Raw genomic sequence first — 18,075 nt, 5'->3', positions numbered from 1 at the left:
CCCGATATCTCACATGCGGGAGGTTAAGAGATAGGGCAAATTGTCTGTAATTCCTGCATAAATAAACAAAAATTATTCTCTTTTTTTGCTCTTTGCCTCTTCCTATCGGTCCCCCCTCATCTTCTATCCCTCCCTTCCTCCATCTCTTTCTCTTTAATTCCATCTCTCCCTCCATTTCTCCCTCCCTCCCTCCTTCTCTCTCTCTCCTCAGATGCCTATTAAATGGATGGCTCTGGAGTGCATCCACTACAGGAAGTTCACCCATCAGAGCGATGTGTGGAGTTATGGTGGGTGCACAGAGTAGACGTCATTGTTTCTTATGCTCATAGCTGTGGGAGGAATGAGGGAAATGACTGGACATCCTGCTCTCTGTCTTTCTTTGTCTCTCTCTCTCTCTCTCTCTCTCTCCCTCTCTCTCTCTCTCCCTCTCTTTCTCCAGGAGTGACGATCTGGGAGCTGATGACGTTCGGAGGCAAACCGTACGACGGCATCCCCACGCGGGAAATCCCGGACATCCTGGAGAAAGGCGAGCGCCTGCCCCAGCCGCCCATCTGCACCATAGACGTCTACATGGTCATGGTCAAATGTGAGGAAACTAACATGCACACACATACACACACACACGTATGCACCTACACTACCAGTCAAAAGTTTGGACACACCACATTTTTCTCTATTTTTACTATTTTCCACATTTTAGAAAATAGTAAAGACATCAAAACTATGAAATAACACAAATGGAAGTATGCAGTGACCAAAAAAAGTGTTAAACAAATAAAAACTATCTTATATTTTAGATTATTTAAAGTTGCCACCCTTTGCCTTGATGAAAAGAGAAAGGCTTTTGAAAGAAATTCATAGGCATCAACTTCACTGTTTATATTTGTCTAAGAAACAAATTTCAAGCATTTAAGCAGAAGCCTTTAGATTAAAATGGCTTTAAGAGAATGAAAAACATAGAACATTTAATCAGGTGGGTCCAAACTTTTGACTGGTAGTGTACACATGATCAGACACAAAAAACACACAGATAGTTACAGAGAAACACATGCATATGAATGAGAGAAGCCGACAGGTAAAGAAAGAGAGGAGAAAACACGACAGAGAGAAGAGCAGAGGGAGGGGAAATAAAGGGATGGGACAGAGAAATAGAGAGGGGGAAAAAGAGAGGCGACGGTCTCGTTTTAACTCTGGACTACCAGCTGCCATGCGAGACACACGTTTCCGCTACAACCCCAATCCTGCTGGTTTACGGTCTACACAACACCCATTGATTCAGACCCTTCCCCACCAGGGACTCAGCCCAGATCCTTGTTCAAGTCGCGTCCCATCTGGACGACTGCGGCTCCCTCCTCCCCGAAAACCATCCGTCCGGCCCGCTACAGCTCATCCAAAACTCTGCGGCCCGCTTCCTCTTCATCCTCCCCAAATTCTCCCCTCCAGCCTCCCTCCTACACTCCCTCCAATGGCTGAATTACATGGGCTGCGACAGGATCCACCCCCTCACTCCTGCCCCCATCCTTCCAGGCGCTGGTCCAGTCCCGCACGCCAATCCACGCTCTGTGTTCTGCCACTACCGGCTGCTTGGCTATCCCGCTTCCCTGCACCAGCCTGGTCATCGCTCCACCCGGCCCACACTGCCCAACGGTGGAGTAATCCTCCTGTTATAGGCTGAAATTTCATTTTTCAAAGAGGAACCTCACATCAGCCTCTCCCCTTGCGAGTGATATCTCCTCTCTACTTACTAACTGCTCTCTTAAAAAGTCCCTTATTTCTCCTTAATTCTTATTCCTTTTCGATTCCCAAGCACTCTGCTCTTATGTAATCGTTCTGCGGTCACAAATATTCACTAAGCGTTAAGATTATTGCGCTCTTTATTTATTGGCTGCTTGTAATTTTTGGCGATCTAGGAATTTGAGCTTATTCTACTATTGCACTCACTGTAAGTCGCTCTGGATAAGAGCATCAGCCGAATGCCTAAAATGTAAAATGTGGCGTTTGCTTTCCCAGGCTTTGGGCTTGTGATATCGAAATGTGATCCCTAGAAAAAAAAAATCTTAATCCAACTGAAATGACTGTCATAATATCTGATTGCTGTTTCCAAATGAGAAAGCACTGCCAATGGTTTTTGGACAACGTGGAAGCCAGCATGAAAGCCCCGCAGCATTTTGAGCCTAAAAACAAATCCAATTGATGTCTTTCCTTCTGGAGACGGGACATTTTTTCATGCACTAGTTGTGTGTAGTAGGTACAATCTGAACAATAGTGTTTTAAATGCAAGGGTGGAATCAACTGATTACTGTAATTGAGTAGCTTTTTTGTGCATTTGCCCTTTTTTGAGTATTTTAAGTCAGTAATTTTACTTTTACTTAAGTTTGTAACATGTTTCATACATGCAACAGTTGCCATACAGCACTGTTGTTTTTATCCACTACAATGCTGAGGAACTTACACTTCCCAGAGGTCGATTCTACCCACAATGCAATGCTACAGACCCCTGAATATGACAGCTCCGCTAGCTCCTACAGTATGTCCCGCCTCTTGTGACAAGTCCAATCATCCAATCATGCCTATATGAACAAAAAACACAAAACACAAAACGCATTAACTTTATGTGTTTCTGAATTAGCCAGCAGGTCAAGCGTTGAGTGGAGCAATTAAGCGGAGGGTCAGGCCACCCTATCAAGAGCCAGAAGGAGAAAAAACTGCAATTGGCCACATTAATTCTAATTACATGTTGACTGTGAGCCGTTGTTTGTGATTTGATTCCCCCGTAACACTGCGTGTCCCGCTGCTTCAGCACCGTCCCGATAGAGAGAGGAAATGGAGTTTGATTGTCAGAGTAATTGCACCTCATTTAGGTAATGTGCCTGCGTGGGGCGCTAGAAGCGGAAATTAGATGAGTGGAGCGAAAGAGGAGAGGTGAGATGACAGCAGTGAGGGTCGGAGTTTAAGGAGAACTGGTTTTAGGTCAACAAGTGACTGTAAATCGTGTTGCAAAAAGCAGACGCCTGTGTGGATGAAGAGTCACTTTTTCAAAAATGTTTTACCCTCAAATAGATACACATTAGAGCTTGGACCGCCATTTGATTTTGTTCCATTTGAGATTCATGAGATTTTGTTATGATTTAGTGTACAACTGCACAAATGTACTGAGGTGATAACAGTGGGGAGATTGAGAACTGTCATCACCCTTATGCATGCAACTGCTAAAACTAAAATTAAACTCTTCATCATTTTGCTGGGGATCCCTTGAACCCCTTGAGGGACCACCGGAGGGCCCCAGACCCCACTTTGGGAACCATCGTCTTAGCAGACGCCAAGCAGCATTTCAGCTTCAGGCTTCAGGCTGTGCTGTGTTTACTGCAGCCGGGAGTCTGGAGGAGAGAAAAGTGGCCTTGTGACTGAAACAATAAACTCTCTCCCCTTGCCTCAGTAAATAGTCCTGAGATGCCCTTGAGCAAGGCACTTGACCCCCAACTGCTCAGTCTCCAACAGCAGAAGAGCTATGAATGTGTGCTGAAAAAGAGCACCTGTGTTCATTCAGTCTTCCCTGGATCAATTAAGGTGAAAATAAATAGAATTTGCTGTTGTCCTTGTGTGTTTTCCCCTATTGCATGTTCTGCAGTATTGTTTTTATACAGCAGCAGAACATTTGTATTATGTATAGTATCTTGAAATAAACTCCTCTAAACTCCACTAAACTCCTTAAATACATTGGCCCTAATCTTAGATCTGTAAATATTTGTATCGTACATATTTTTTTCAAATCAATCTTATCTGATCTGATCCTTGTTGACTAAATAAGATTATTTTACATCAGTTTAAGTCATTTCAGTGGCATCAAAGCCACGCTTGTTTTCCACCCCCAGTTATGTGTATTTCAATTATTTTTCCGATGTGGTTAGTTTATTTTGGAATGAAATTACTAAAATGTAGGCTTATTATGTTTGCGCGCAAATTCACACACACACAAACACACACACACACACACACACACACAGGAGGACGGCTAGGACAAGGCTCTGTTGAGACTGAATGATGACAAACTGCCAAAGCAATAGCAAATCAACAGTAATCTTCCAGGGAGAATGGCAATAAACTACCAAAGAAACTTGCTAAAGGTTAAGCTAAAGGTTGAGAAACTACAAGATTAGACAATTTTGTGAACAATCGATAACTTGCAATTCTACTCAACTATCCTGGAGTGTTGTGGGAAACGCACACACACACACACACACACACACACACACACACTCTTTCTCATTGCACATACTGCTCCAATTCAGACAATATCCTTCACTCAGCCCATTATCCATCTTTTCCCTCTATCTCCTTCTCTCCCACTCTCTCCCTTTCCCTCCCCCTCTCTCCTCTTTTACCTCCTTTTACTCTTTCCATCTCTCTACTCCTCCCTTATTCGTCCCTCTCTTCCTTCCTTTCCCTCCACCATCCTCTCCCTCTTCCCTTCCACCGCCTTTCCTTACTATCTCTTCTTTATCTCCTATCCTCAACCTTTTCCACTTCCTTTGTCCATCGACCCCCGTGCTTTTCCCCTCCATCTCTTCTCTATCTCCTCCATCCCACCTCCCCTCCCCTCCCCCTCCTGCGTCCCTGTCCGTCTGTCTCTTTCTCCTCCCCAGGCTGGATGATTGACGCCGACAGCAGGCCGAAGTTCAAGGAGCTGGCCGCCGAGTTCTGCAGAATGGCCCGTGACCCCCAGCGCTACCTGGTCATCCAGGTCTGTTTGCCTCGACAGGCTCGCTGCTGGAGCATCGGATAATAAGGCCTCTCCATACAACTGTTCGCAAATCAAGTCACCGTAGCAGTGTTTCAATGAAAACCGCAATCCTCTGAGGGTTTTTGTCTGTTTTCCCTGAGTGAAACAGCAGTGGGTGGTTCCATCAAGTTACATTTGAAACTTTCTGAGATATTTGTAATGTCAGTTGGAGTGAAATGGAAGTTCAAAAAAACACCTGTAGACGTATCAGAACCTGTCAATCAAAAGAGTCTGGTGCAGCTGGGTTGATTTCTAACCGAAAAAAAACGACAATCCAAGAAACTATAAAACTATAAAAAAAAAAAAAACTATAAAACTGAATAAGAATTAAAATGCTTTATTTCTGTGCATACAAGGCCTTTTAAGGTTTTATGTATATGTTATGCATTACAAATATTTGTAATACATTTTTGTATATTCTTTTTTCATTTTTAAATAAGGCAGATCACTCTTGAGTCAAGATAACGTTATTCTTGTAATAAGTCGATTTGTATTGGACACAAATGACATTTTTTCACCCCATTGGCAGATGTTTGAAGAATTTTGATCTCTGCAGTAGATTAAGTGACTTGGTAACACGTTATTTGGATAGTCCAATGTTGATATTCAAACAACAAAGTGTCACTCGCCTATTTTCTGCATCTCAGTAGACTACGTAACCCTAAACCACAAGCCTAACCCTAATTCAAATTAACCCCAACCCTAAGATTAACCCTAACCCAGACTACTTTTCACACTATTGTGAGTGTTACCTGAAACTCAGAAAACCTTTTTAGTGACATATTAAAGTCACTTGATAGGAAGTTGAGTATCAGCATTGGACTATCCAAATAAAGTGTGACCAGTGACTTTTTGCTACGGACCTATTTTGCAATGAACAGCTGGTTTTTAATGCCGCCTATTTGTTTGTTGTGTGTTTATTTGTACTGTGTGTACGACAGGGAGACGACCGCATGAAGCTTCCCAGCCCCAACGACAGTAAGTTCTTCCAGAGCCTCCTGGATGAGGAGGACCTGGAGGACTTCATGGATGCTGAGGAGTACCTGGTGCCTCGGACCTTCAACATGGCCCCACCGTCCTACACCACCAGGCCGCGCGTCGACTCCAACAGAGTAAGAACATCGCTTACACACAAAGAAGAACAACAGAAAAGTGCTATGCATCCCCTTGACAAACATGCAAATGATCACATCTTCTTAAGATGTTATGATTTGTAAGCCAAAGTCTTGAGAGGGTTACAGTGTCATCCAGCGCAATATTCTGCAGTGATTTTATGGTATAATTATGCTAGTAATGCTCTTGTTGAAGGGATATGCCTTTTTTTCAAATATATTATTTTGCAATGAAACCTTTTAATGTAAACGTATTATATTCTCACACATGTGCACACACATACATGCACGCATAGACATCCACAGTCTGTAGACAGAAATGTCTTGAAAATTACATTTTTAAGAGTGTATATGAACATAATCTCATATCACTGTTGTCCTGTGAAAACCGTGTAACTCAAGTTTTGGTGATTTTCCTCTTTTCACTTGGAAAACATGAAAGATTATTATTATTACATGCTCCTCAGAGGGTTGAGAAAATTCTTCGACCTCTTGGCCTTATGAAACCAAAAGAAAATCTACAGGATAAAGTCAAAAATGCATTGTGATCAAGCTGAAACAAGGCTGTTTTTCTTAGTTTTTGAAAAGTTGACATTTTGGAGATACAGGGTTTTCACCTGACAGTAACGATATTCAAATAGTCAGACATAATTAAATATCCTTTAGTGTGTTAATGACCCATAATTATTAGAAAAATCACTCAAAGACTACTGATTCAATTTAAACCTCAGTGTATTATAAATTTAAAGGCTACCCACTCAAAAACGGCTCAACTCAATGTCCTCTCTAAGTGCTCAAGGTGGTTAACAACTTCCAATACACCGATGATTTCCAATGTGTCCTCCCACTCCCGCTCTGCTAATGGCCCACCTTCATCATTTCCATCCCAGCGTGTGTGACTGAAGCCTGGGCTCTTTATCCGCCGGCTCCCCTGGCCCCAGGTTTCATTACCCGGGCCTCCGTAAGCAAATAACAGACGCTGCCTTAAAATGCTGGGGCCGTTTACTTAGAGACAATGAGTGCAGGCTTGGCTATTTGCTCTGCAGCATGCAGCACGTGCCGCCGGCCCATGGTTCTGCATCTTATGTACCTTTACCCCCCCTTTGTTCCCTGACAAACACATACATACGCGCAAACACACACCGTAATCCATCCAGGGTCCCGCATGTTCAAAGTCAATGCCCCCATCACCGACGGAAACTCTTTTTATTATGCAGTCAAAAGCCTTGTGCGCCCAGACAGGGAATGGAATTCATTGTCAAAATCCATCGGCCGCCTTTGCCAGGGGAAGTTAGTTATTCAGGTTGCGGTGCAGACGCCACCCGATCTGATCTGGGCTGATTTGCTCTCACTCGTACTTGAAAAGAGGAGAGGATAATGACCGGCTTTGAAGACGGGATGAACAGAGAGGTTTGGAGGAGGGGAAAGTTGATTGCAAAGGGGGGCAATGGAGAGAAGACAGTGGGAGGAGGTGGACAGATATAACCCCAGGATGTTTATTTTATTTATTTTTTTCCTGTTGTGTTTTGTAGCGCTGCTTCCTGTAATTGCTGCTGTAGTGCTTGCAGTTGGAAAGAGTGCAGAAGAGTAGGCCTGGGTGAAATAGCCCCCGGCAAGTCAACACAGCACCATGAGAAACCCTTCACTTCAGATGTCATGTTTTGTATTTTCTTGTGGGGTTTTTTTGTTCTTTTTTGAGGTGCAGGTGTTTGAATTGTAGCTTTGCCTTGCCGGCCCCTTGCGGTCCCATAAGGCTGATGACTACACCCACAGAACTTTGTTGGAGAATTTTATCTTCAGCAGGCAGCATCAGGGGTTAAATGTCTTACTTTCTTCCCCGCAGGTGGCATAACTCTGGCTCAAACTTTGTTTTTTTCTTTCCTGGCTATAGCTCTGTAGTCTTGCAAGCTGGGTAACTTTCAATGAATCAGGGAGCGTTTACACCAAGCACGTTTGGAGCCTTGGGTCCAGACGTTTGGTCCTTTAGTTTGGTTAACTGGGCAGGCAGGTGAGAACAATGTTATCTGAACTCTGGTGGCGCCTGAAAATGCGGGACTATAAACTAATCACCAAGATCCTATGCAGCTGGATGAGTTTGTAGTGTTCAGATTTTAACTTCTCATTAATTTGAATGAGGCCACGAAAATAGCTTGCAAATTACATTTTCATTTGTGAACATATTCAACAACAGATCCAAATGAATGGGAAGTAAAAATCCGAATGCTTCAAACTCGTCCAGCTGCATCCGATCTTGTTGATTAGTTTATATTCTGGTTTTCATGGCGGTCAAGTGCCAAATAACCCTCATGTTAAAATTAAGTGGAATACTGCTTTAAGGGTGAGAAAGGTAATCCGGACCAACTACAGGAAATAAACCCAATACATGTGGTTTGATGGGTATAAGGAGACTTTCATATTCAGCTATTTCTTCATGTGTTCTTAATGTAAACCTCATGGTATGACAGGTTACTAAAACTCTAATAACAATAAACAAGCTACTTGTAAGTCTGAAAGCAAATGCAAACATGCAACAAAGTAAACTTTTGCACTACAGTTCAGAGAAAAGAAGACAAACTGTAGGTGTGCTCACAACTTTAGATCATGTTCTATAACATCATATCGCCTTTTTTTCTTTTCTCTTACTACCCCCTCCTCCCACCCCACACACCCTTTACCCCAGAACCAGTTTGGCTATCGAGACGGCGGTCCAGGCCCTGAAGAGGGCTCTGTAGCAGGGGCCCCGGCCTGTGTGGCCCAGGAGGCCGCAGGGGGCCCGTGTCCGGCCCTGCTGGAGGACCAGCGCTGCAACGGGACCCTGCACAAGAAGAGCCTCAGCCGGGCTGGGGGGGAGGACAGCGGGGGCCAGAGGTACAGCGCCGACCCCACTGTCTTCCTGGGGGAGCGGGGACCCAGAGGGGACACAGACGAGGACGGGTACATGACGCCCATGAAGGACAAGAGCTCCTCAGGTACTCCAGCTCAGTGATTCTCAACCTTTTTTCATATCGAGGACCCCTAATTTAGTCCACATTAGAGCCACAGACCCCCGTTTGATGAGATTTTGTCTCTCGGACCCAAATCTGAGAATATTTTTCTTGTCAGATATGATTTTGTCCAGAATTCCATGACTATCTGTGTTGTAGGTACAGAGATAACAGTGAAACTATGACCAAAATAATCATTCTTGTACATTTTCTAATTGTGTTAACTTATTGTAAATGAAATAATGCTTATAAGTTTAATAAGTTTAACAATACATCAATTTGCTGGGGACCCCCTGGAACCCCCTCAGGGACCCCTGGTGGTCCCCGGACCCCACGTTGAGAACCAGTGCTCTAGCTGACATTAAGAGACTGACGGTGTATTTATTGCATTGCTACAGGAATCGTTTAGCACCGGCCCTGAGAGTCGAGTCAAGTTGATTTTATAGAGCGCTTTTTACAAACAGGATTGTCGCAAAGTACTTTAGAGAAAACAAGGACAACAAGTACAGACTCTGCACAGTCCCACGGTGCATTTGTGGCGATGATGTATAGTTCTTTCCGAATATGTAAAGAGGATTGTGGGAGTCGTGTGAAAATCCACAGCTTCAGTAAGGTGTGATGTTAAATTTTCACACTTAAAGAACTTCTGCTTTGTTTTATTAATTACACACCACTCGATAAAGAGCAGACATGATTTGTAGAAAATGATTTTCTGTAGACAATGAGGTTTGATGCGGCCCAGGTATAGAGGAGTGGGAATAAAAACAAGAAGTAGAGCAAGTACACCGCAAACTCCCATGAGTTCTTGTGAAGATCCTGTTCTACAAAAAGACAGAAACACAATTTAAATGTAAAACATGTTGCATTTTATGTGTACTTATTGAATTCTAGTCTAGTGTACCCCTTTCCTTCTCATGCTGTCAGTCATTTTTTGATGCAGCAAGCTCTCATTCATACTGCTCATCTACTTAAAGAGGAAGTTATTTTCCATTCCATTTGTTCTGTTCTATATTCTCTGTTATCTCTTTGCTCATTCACATAGTAAATATGATCTTTTGTAGTGTATTCTGTCTGTCATTCTGTCACTTTGTCTGTTCATTTCATTTCATTCCATTGATTAAAATTCCCACTGAGTTTCCATGTACGCCGGGATATGTACTACAGAGTCATGTTTGGGCTTTGATCATAATTCAGTCCATCAGCCCTGCTTTTGCACTATCTTTGATTTTCAAGATTTCATCTTGATTTTTGAGCTGCTCGAAATATAACAAAGCCTGAAGCAAAATGTATCTGATGCAATGTCAAGGAGTGGAGGAGTGGGCAAAATCAATAGGTTTCGCACCCCACTATTATAGTACTTGGAAGCGGTGAAGAGGGGTCCTTTAGCTGGCGTTTTCACCCCAGGCAGATGGAGTTTCCAGTGCCAAAGAAATGTTGGCAAGGTGCCCCTCTGGTCCTGAGTGGCCGCCATTATCACCATTATCATCTCCATCTTCACTCATTAGCAAATGATCCCTCTCCCTTTACACTCTCTCATTCTCTATTTCTTTTGCTTTCTCTTTCCCTTGATCAGTTTCTCTGGATCTTTTTCTTTGTGCCGGTCTTATTCTCATATTCTCTCACACACTCTCTCTCTTGTTCTCCACGTTCTTCCCTCCCCTCCCTCTCCTTTTCTTATTTGTCCTTCAGAATACCTGAATCCAATTGAGGAGAACCCGTTTGTCTCCCGACGTAAAAACGGCGAGATCCACGCTCTGGACAACCCGGGCTACCACAGCACACCCAACAGCCAGCCCAAAGGAGAGGACGAGTACATTAACGAGCCGCTGTACCTCAACACCTTCCACAGCCCCGCTGAGCTGGGCCTGGAGGCCCTGAGGAGAAACGGTCTGCCCCTTCCCACCCAGCCTTCCTCCTCTATCTCGGCCACAGCCTCAGGCTCCCACCTCCCCCTCACCATCCAGACCAGCCTGCCCCACTACCCCCTCCCCCTGGCCCAGCCCTCTCCGTCTGGCCTGCCCTGCCACCACGGCCCGCCGGCCCACATCCTCCACACCCACCACGCTGTCAAACCTGCGGGACAACCTGGCATTCCAGGTGGCGGCTCCGCCGGCCAGAGCCAAACAGGAACTGCTGCCCAGGCCCAGGCGTGCCAGCCAGGTGCCCTGTCCACTTCGGCTCCCGTCGGGCACGGCAGCCTGCCAGCGTACCAGAGCTTCGCCGCCGCCCACCCCGCCAGCATGCTGAAGCACGGAGGACAGACGTCAGGCAAAGCCGGCGGGAAGAAGCTGAAGGTGACCTTTGACAATCCAGAATACTGGCAGCACAGCCTGCCGCCCAAGTCGTCCAGCCAGGCGGCGCCCGACGGCGCCCAGGGAGGCTCCACCAACGCCAAGCTCTTCTACAAGCAGAACGGCCACATACGGCCGGCGGTAGCCGAAAACCCCGAGTACATGTCGGAGTTCTCCCTGAAACCCGGCGCCGTCCTGCCACCTCCGCCCTACCGGCAGCGGAACACCGTGGTCTAGGCCGTTTCCGCTCGACAAACGTTCCTCAATCTGACTCTAGCCTCCAACAACCTCTCGTCTTCTCCGGTTCCACTGTCTCACAGGAGGAGGAGCAGCCACAACCAGAGCCTCCTCGAATCTTTCCAAAACGACGCGCCATCTGCTGTAGACTGTAGCCACACCTGAAACAGGTGGACCGAGCTGAACCAAGCTGACCCCGACTCAGATTCACACACCTTCACTCCACCCAATCTGGTCCATTCACGTTCTGTAGATAGAGACTGTGCTCCGAGCCACTGAGAGTGTGAAGTGTAGAAAAAAAAAAAGACGCCGGTTTTCAGCGAAAGACAGACAGGTGACTGTAACACACAGCAGTGGATGTTCTGTGTTCTCCCAGCGAGCTACGCCACCAGGGTGACGAACGAGATGGATTTGACTTAGGGCACCTTTTCTTAGGTGAACTCACTGCCAGCCACTGCGGTGTCAGATTTGTGCGAGGAACAAGGATTTTTCTTTTCTTTTGCAATATGAAGGTCTGAACACGGATGTTGCTCTGCCAAGAGTGTCTGATATGAGCAACCAGACCGAACAAATACACTCTATTAAAGATGTCTGGTGTTTTGAAGGACGCTGTAGTGTGAGGAGAAATTAGAAAATAGTGAGGAAAAAGACTGATGTTTCAAAACAAAAAGGGTTATTCAGGAAATTGACTTCCAGTAACACGAAGGATGGAGCACTGAAAGTTGATCATTCAATCATATTCAAATTTTTTTTTTTTGCCTATAATGTTATATGTTGTAGAAATTCCCATCAGATATGTGAAGCCTATCTCATCTCTCTACTGTAACTGTGATACTGTGATGGCCAAAACTACACTGACCCCTTCTTTTCACATTTGCAGCTCAACCGTTTATTTTAAACCTGCTCAATCAACACAGGGCAACTGCTGTGTTCTTGTTTTTTGTGACTACTGTCTACTTGGAAAAGCGTATCAAACAGCGCTTCTCCAAGCCAAAGGGTATAAGGGAAAAATACACTGTAAACATTTCTATAAACACTGGTTGCGATGATGAAAGATATGGGTTTTTATACACTGGCATTCCCATTCAGAGCATGAATCTAAATTAGAAGAGTAAAGAGTGACTTGCCATGGGAATAGGAGGATAATTAGGGAAATTTCTGTATCTGCTGAATAGTACGACTATCCATTCTGTAGCTGAACTCAAAATGGTGGTCAGCGAGAGAGAGAGAGAGAAAGAGAGAGAGAGAATAAAAAAATATATATTTGCAGAGCCGTAGAAGGGGAGGGAAAGTTCACACAAGCCTCCTAATGAAGACCTCAAGGAATGAACAAGTCAGCGCTAGCAGAGCACAGTAAAAACAGAGTAGGGTTTTTGTGTGTATGTACATGTGTGTGCGTGCGCACGAGCATGCATGCCCATTTGTGTGTACGTCAACATGATGGGGATGAGTGTGTGTGTGTGTGTGTGTGTCATATTATAGTGCTAGTTTTGCCCCATAGGGACATGTTGGGGAAAAGAGAGATGCTCAGTGATGACGGGGTCAACGGCTAAGAACCTACAGTTTTGCTGCTAACTATCAGTAGACGCAACTCTTGTCTGACCTTAAAGGAGCCTTCCGGCCTATCGCTGCTGTCAGGTTAAAAAACACGTAACTGCAGTTTTCGTGTGTCTTGCTGGAATCGCACGGAAAGTTCACACGGTCACGTATGTGCTGAGCAAGTTTCATGGCACACTGGTCCTTGAGACTTCTCAGTTTACACTACCAGTCAAAAGATGTACTATGTTTTTCATTCTCTTAAACCCATTTTGATCTAAAGGCTTATGCTGAAATGCTTGAAATGTGTTTCTTAGACAAATATAAATAGTGAAGTTGATGCCTATGTATGAATTTATTTCCAAAGCCTTTGCCTTTCCATCAAGGCAAAGGGCGGCTACTTTAAAGAATCTAAAATATAAGATAGTTTTGATTTGTTTAACACTTTTTTGGTCACTGCATAATTCCATTTGTGTTATTTCATAGTTTTGATGTCTTTGCTATTACTCTAAAATGTGAAAATTTAGTAAAAATAAAGAAAAATGTGTGTGTCCAAACTTTTGACTGGTAGTGTATTTCAAAAAATATATGTTGATAAGAAAATAAGTTGGAAAAACAATCATATTTGCAGATATGTGTTTTTGACTCAACAGTACCAATATTCTGGGATCTTTTCACAGTCCTTGGTGGCGCTCAGCTGTCTTGATGTTGAGGACTGGTATGGGGTGAAGTCAGGGACTTCAGGCTGTCAGGACCCATTGATGCACAAGGAGTGATGCTCTGACAATGGCTTTGTGAGATTCAAAACTGTGCCAAATGACTAAGTTTAGAAAACAGAGTGTTTGTACTTTACTGTCACAGTGAGTTTGGTTACGAGTGACGTGACGCAGTTTTGGAGTGGCAACAAAAAGAGACATTGTAGTGTTGTGGGTGTTAAAATCCTACTGTAAAATGGGAGAAAGAGGGTTTTTTTGTGGTCCAACACAAAACGGTGGTACGTCCCTCTTAACCACCGGTAACCACTCTCCAAACATTCTGGGACGGACCTCTATGACTGTTTGAGTTCCTCTGAAAGTGTTCTCATTATTGCAAAAAAGTGGCGAGACCACCCGTAGTGCATCCTAGGAAATTTCGCTAGAAATTGCTGACAATTGCTAAGCCTATAGAGCACTGGTGTACATAAGTGGATGTAGCCTCTGTTCTTTTTATTCCTGAAGTGCGGCCTGAAGCCAATTTTTATCACGCCTGTGTTCTTGCAGCCATTGTACTGTAGCTTGTTCCTGCTGGAAGTCAAGTCAATAATCTGTGCCCAATTATTGCCCAATTTTTAACCAGTAGATTATTTAATTGAGGCTATGAATCCCCAAAAAGGATCAAAGATATATGTCAGACCTGAATTTTAAAATTACAACTGAGGTAATTAAAGCTGCACTAGGCAACTTCGCACTCTGGCTGCCCCTAATCGGTAGCAGGAGATAACTATTTGAATTTTGGAAACTTTGAAGGACTTCATTACTCAAAAATCATGCAACATGACCTCAGTAAACCGCACAATCCTGTTTGGAGTCGCTACCTGACACCCAAATAATAATAATAATAATAGTAAAAATTTGGGTAAATAGGTTGAATCTACAGTATCTCAATTAGAGGAGATGGGAAGCTCTTCTTGCAGCCACACTTCATGATTTAGACTGATAAGATGGGAGTATTTTTGCATAAAAATCTTGCCTAGTGCAGCTTTAACTCACAAATTTGCACTTTTACTGACATTAGATTCTGATTAGTGTGTGTTGAGTTTGGTCAGTGTTGCAGTATTCAAAGACGCACTCCCTTCCCGACCCCAGTGAAGTCACTGAAGGCATCTCAAGTCCAATTTTAGTAGAGAGATCTCCAGTTGAATAGCGATTGCCTCCTCACTATCAAGGGAATTCGTTCTCACCCTCGCTACTGATGCCTGTTTGAGAATACTGCCAGTCGCTGCTGCTGCTAAGAGCGGGGTGTGCAAGACGTAACGTAACACCTTTGCAAAGGTCTGGTCTTACAGCCATTATTGCTTCTGCCAAGCCATACACCTATGGGTGGGAAAACACAGCAAGGTTTTGCTAACATTCAGAAGATCAAGAGGAAAATTCTATCATGCTGGGTCTCTCTCATAGGTTCTCTCGCAATGCCCTACTCTAGGATATTTGACTAGTTCAATGAATATGCACAAAATCTTGTAGTTTCTGAACCTTTAGCAAGTTTGACATTTTCCTACCATTCTCCGTGGAACATTAGTGTTGATTTGCCGTTGTTTCAACAGTTTTTCATCATTCTGCTTTGGCAGAGCCCTGTCCGAGCTGTTCTCCTGTATGTGTGTGTGTGTGTGTGTGTTATTTATTTTGTGTATTTGACTGTGTGTGTGTGTGTCTGTATGGACGTGTATGTGAGAGTGTATACACATGCCAAGCTGTATATGTTTGCTTTACTCCCCATGGAGCACTTTGATCAAATTTGCGGGTAGAAAGAAAGGGTTTCCACCCTTCTTTACTGAAATATTCAACTTGTTTATCTGTGTAGCGTTTGGTCCTACACCAAACGCTTCACACGGGCTTCGCCAAGAGCAAAGCAAGGTGCGGCAACCTGCAGCGCACGGGGAAAGACATTTTAGGTAGTATTGACCAGCCGAAGGAATGTCTGTGTTTCCATGTTTTTCATTTGCTTCGAACAGTATTTATAATGCTGCTTTGATGATATCATGATTATTTGATGAAGGAGTATTTTGTAGTCCCTTTTGGAGCTCTAATTCAATGAAATGGAGACAGCATTTAATATCAATGTGAAATATTCATAGCGCGTTTCAGCTTGTTTATTCTGCCAAATCTGGGTTTTTCTAAAAAAGAAAGGAATATGGTGTTGAAAGGAAAAACTACATGCCTTGGTTTCTCTATGTTTGCCCTAAATTATACTGCAGACACAGACAAAATATGTGTTTGAATCGAGAATAGATCATATTGAGACACCGATGAGATGCCCGGCCCTCACGTGTTCTGGAGGTTCACTTCAGGATATCTGGGGCGCTGTCAGTGGAGAAACCCTCCATCTTTAATGAATTCAATGACTGAAAGTTCATTACCAGAAGTTCATCATTCAGTATGTGAAATCTAGAGGATTACGTCTGGAGAGTTGTTTTCATTTTGCCATCCAAAGACGTAAAGTCCCCATGAAATGAACTCCCATTACTTTTACCTCCTGGAAAACAGAGTATGTTTCATGGTGACCTCATGCTGCACCAGTAGACGTAAATATACATTTATAACCAATAAAACCATCAGATTTTTCAGAACAGTCCCGCCCCTCCGCACCCCTCCCATCCAATAAAATTGCCTTTCTCTCCCTGACTCATATTCCATTGGTTTAGACTTTTGAATGATCCCTCACTGCATTATGTCCCGCCCCAACATCCCGTTTCAACAAGGAAATGCATCAAATAAAAGTAAAGATGCCGTTTCATGGGGTCTTTAAGTTACCTACAAGCCTAGCCAAGTACCATCATTTCTTTTCATTTTATAACAACACAAATATCTAATTTCAGACTGAAACTCTTCAAACATGTATTTTGTCTTGATCTTGGCCTGTTCTACCTGCTGCTATTTGTCTCAGCCCTAAACACCGGTGTGTAAGTCATGGCAGCCAAGTGTTGCTTTAAGCACGTGTGTCATGTCAACACTGCTGTTTGAGGCTGATCAGGTTGTTTTTTTTACCGTTTCCTCCAAGCCAAGGAGCAGAGGCATGTAGCCGTGTTGTACTGTAGTGAAACCTTCAATGTCATCATCCGTTACAGCATAGGCTACCGTAGAGTCTAATGTATAGTACAAATATCACCTTGCATGGTACCCAAAGTGAGTGTGTTACTGCCCTCCACCGTTGTATCTGTTCATTGACGACATAATACGAATATTGTATTCAAATTTCTGTCCAATGAGCGGACAGTGTGGAAGGAAATATTCAGAATCCCTGAGTAGATTTTACAGAATTCAGTAGCACAAGCTGGGAATCCTAATTTCTGAAAGTAGAATCTTTCAAGGGATTTTTTGTGTATAGTACCCTATATAGCTCTTTAATTTTTGAGTATTTGTTTATAGTTTTAGTTTTATTTTCCATATTATCAATGATGTTTTCGTTAGTTTTTGTAATACTTTAACATATTGAGAAGACTTGAACATATATGATTTTTTTTCCACTATTGTGTCGGTTACGTTATTTAACATGTTTGTTGTTATAGCGGTGATTTTTTTTTTTTTTAGTTGTTTCGCATCTTAATTGCACGAATCATTGCTTACGAGTGGACGTCATTCATTTTGGTAGCTTTTGTGTTTAAATTATCAAGACAATATAACTGTACAGAATCTTTGGGGTTTCCTCAAACATTTATCTAACACACTTCAACAAACAAATGTGAATAGTATTTTTATAAAGCACTGAAATGGCCAACACGGTGAATTTGTAAATAGGAGGCAATGCTTTGAATTTATATGGTTTTTCTTCTCCTACTACTGTTTTTCTTCTGCTTAACAATTTGTCAGCTCTAAAAAGAAAGCCGTACATATTTGCTTTATGTAAGTGTACCTTTGGCTAATGGGAATTTGATTTTAAAAAGTGCTTGTCGACCCTTTCACATGTGCAAGTCTGTCCAGTGGCCCTAGCCGGAGCGTTGCTTTGTGGGTGTGTCCTCATGTAATGTTTCTGTTTAGGTCAACACTATAACGTGGGGAAGCGAGGCTGTGCGAACCACCTAGTACCTTTGTTTCTCTTCCCCGCACATGTCACATTTCATTTGTCACTCGCTAATGAGACCGACCTCAGAACAAGCAAGCGATTCCTTAGTTTCCTCACTCTATCTCTCTCTCTTTCTCTTTCTCACAAAACAGAGACCAGTGCTGCCAACTAACCTAGATAAACTGTGTTAGGGATTCAGTTTCACCCTCTCCTTGTTTACTCCGTACTGGAAATATTACTGAGCCAAGTCCTCCCCTGAAAGGCAGAGCACAGCCTTCGAAATACAACTTATTTTTCTTTTAATTGCGGGATTTGTTTTGCATGCTTTTATACAGTATATGTAGAGGAGACACCATGGAGAGAAGGTGTCGGTATCC

At 43.4% G+C, this 18,075-nt stretch overlaps 1 protein-coding gene across 1 annotated transcript in view; it reads left to right on the top strand.

Moving 5' to 3' along the window:
- The window catches only part of LOC139655520 (receptor tyrosine-protein kinase erbB-4-like), a 134,226-nt gene extending 122,822 nt beyond the window's left edge, over window positions 1–11,404 (top strand). Inside the window, exons 22-27 of the mRNA XM_071532956.1 lie at window positions 212–287; window positions 440–586; window positions 4,644–4,741; window positions 5,722–5,892; window positions 8,573–8,861; window positions 10,566–11,404. Of these exons, the coding sequence (XP_071389057.1) occupies window positions 212–287; window positions 440–586; window positions 4,644–4,741; window positions 5,722–5,892; window positions 8,573–8,861; window positions 10,566–11,404 (1,620 nt within the window). The remainder of the gene's footprint in view (window positions 1–211; window positions 288–439; window positions 587–4,643; window positions 4,742–5,721; window positions 5,893–8,572; window positions 8,862–10,565) is intronic.
- The last annotated feature ends 6,671 nt before the right edge of the window (window positions 11,405–18,075 follow it).

Source organism: Centroberyx affinis, unplaced genomic scaffold (assembly GCF_046629955.1).
Source record: "Centroberyx affinis isolate AG114_WGS23_722 - 3 ecotype Tasmania unplaced genomic scaffold, CSIRO-AGI_Caff_v1 ptg002293l_1, whole genome shotgun sequence".
Classification (NCBI taxonomy): Eukaryota; Metazoa; Chordata; class Actinopteri; order Beryciformes; family Berycidae; genus Centroberyx; species Centroberyx affinis.
This window is presented reverse-complemented; position numbering and strand designations above follow the sequence as displayed.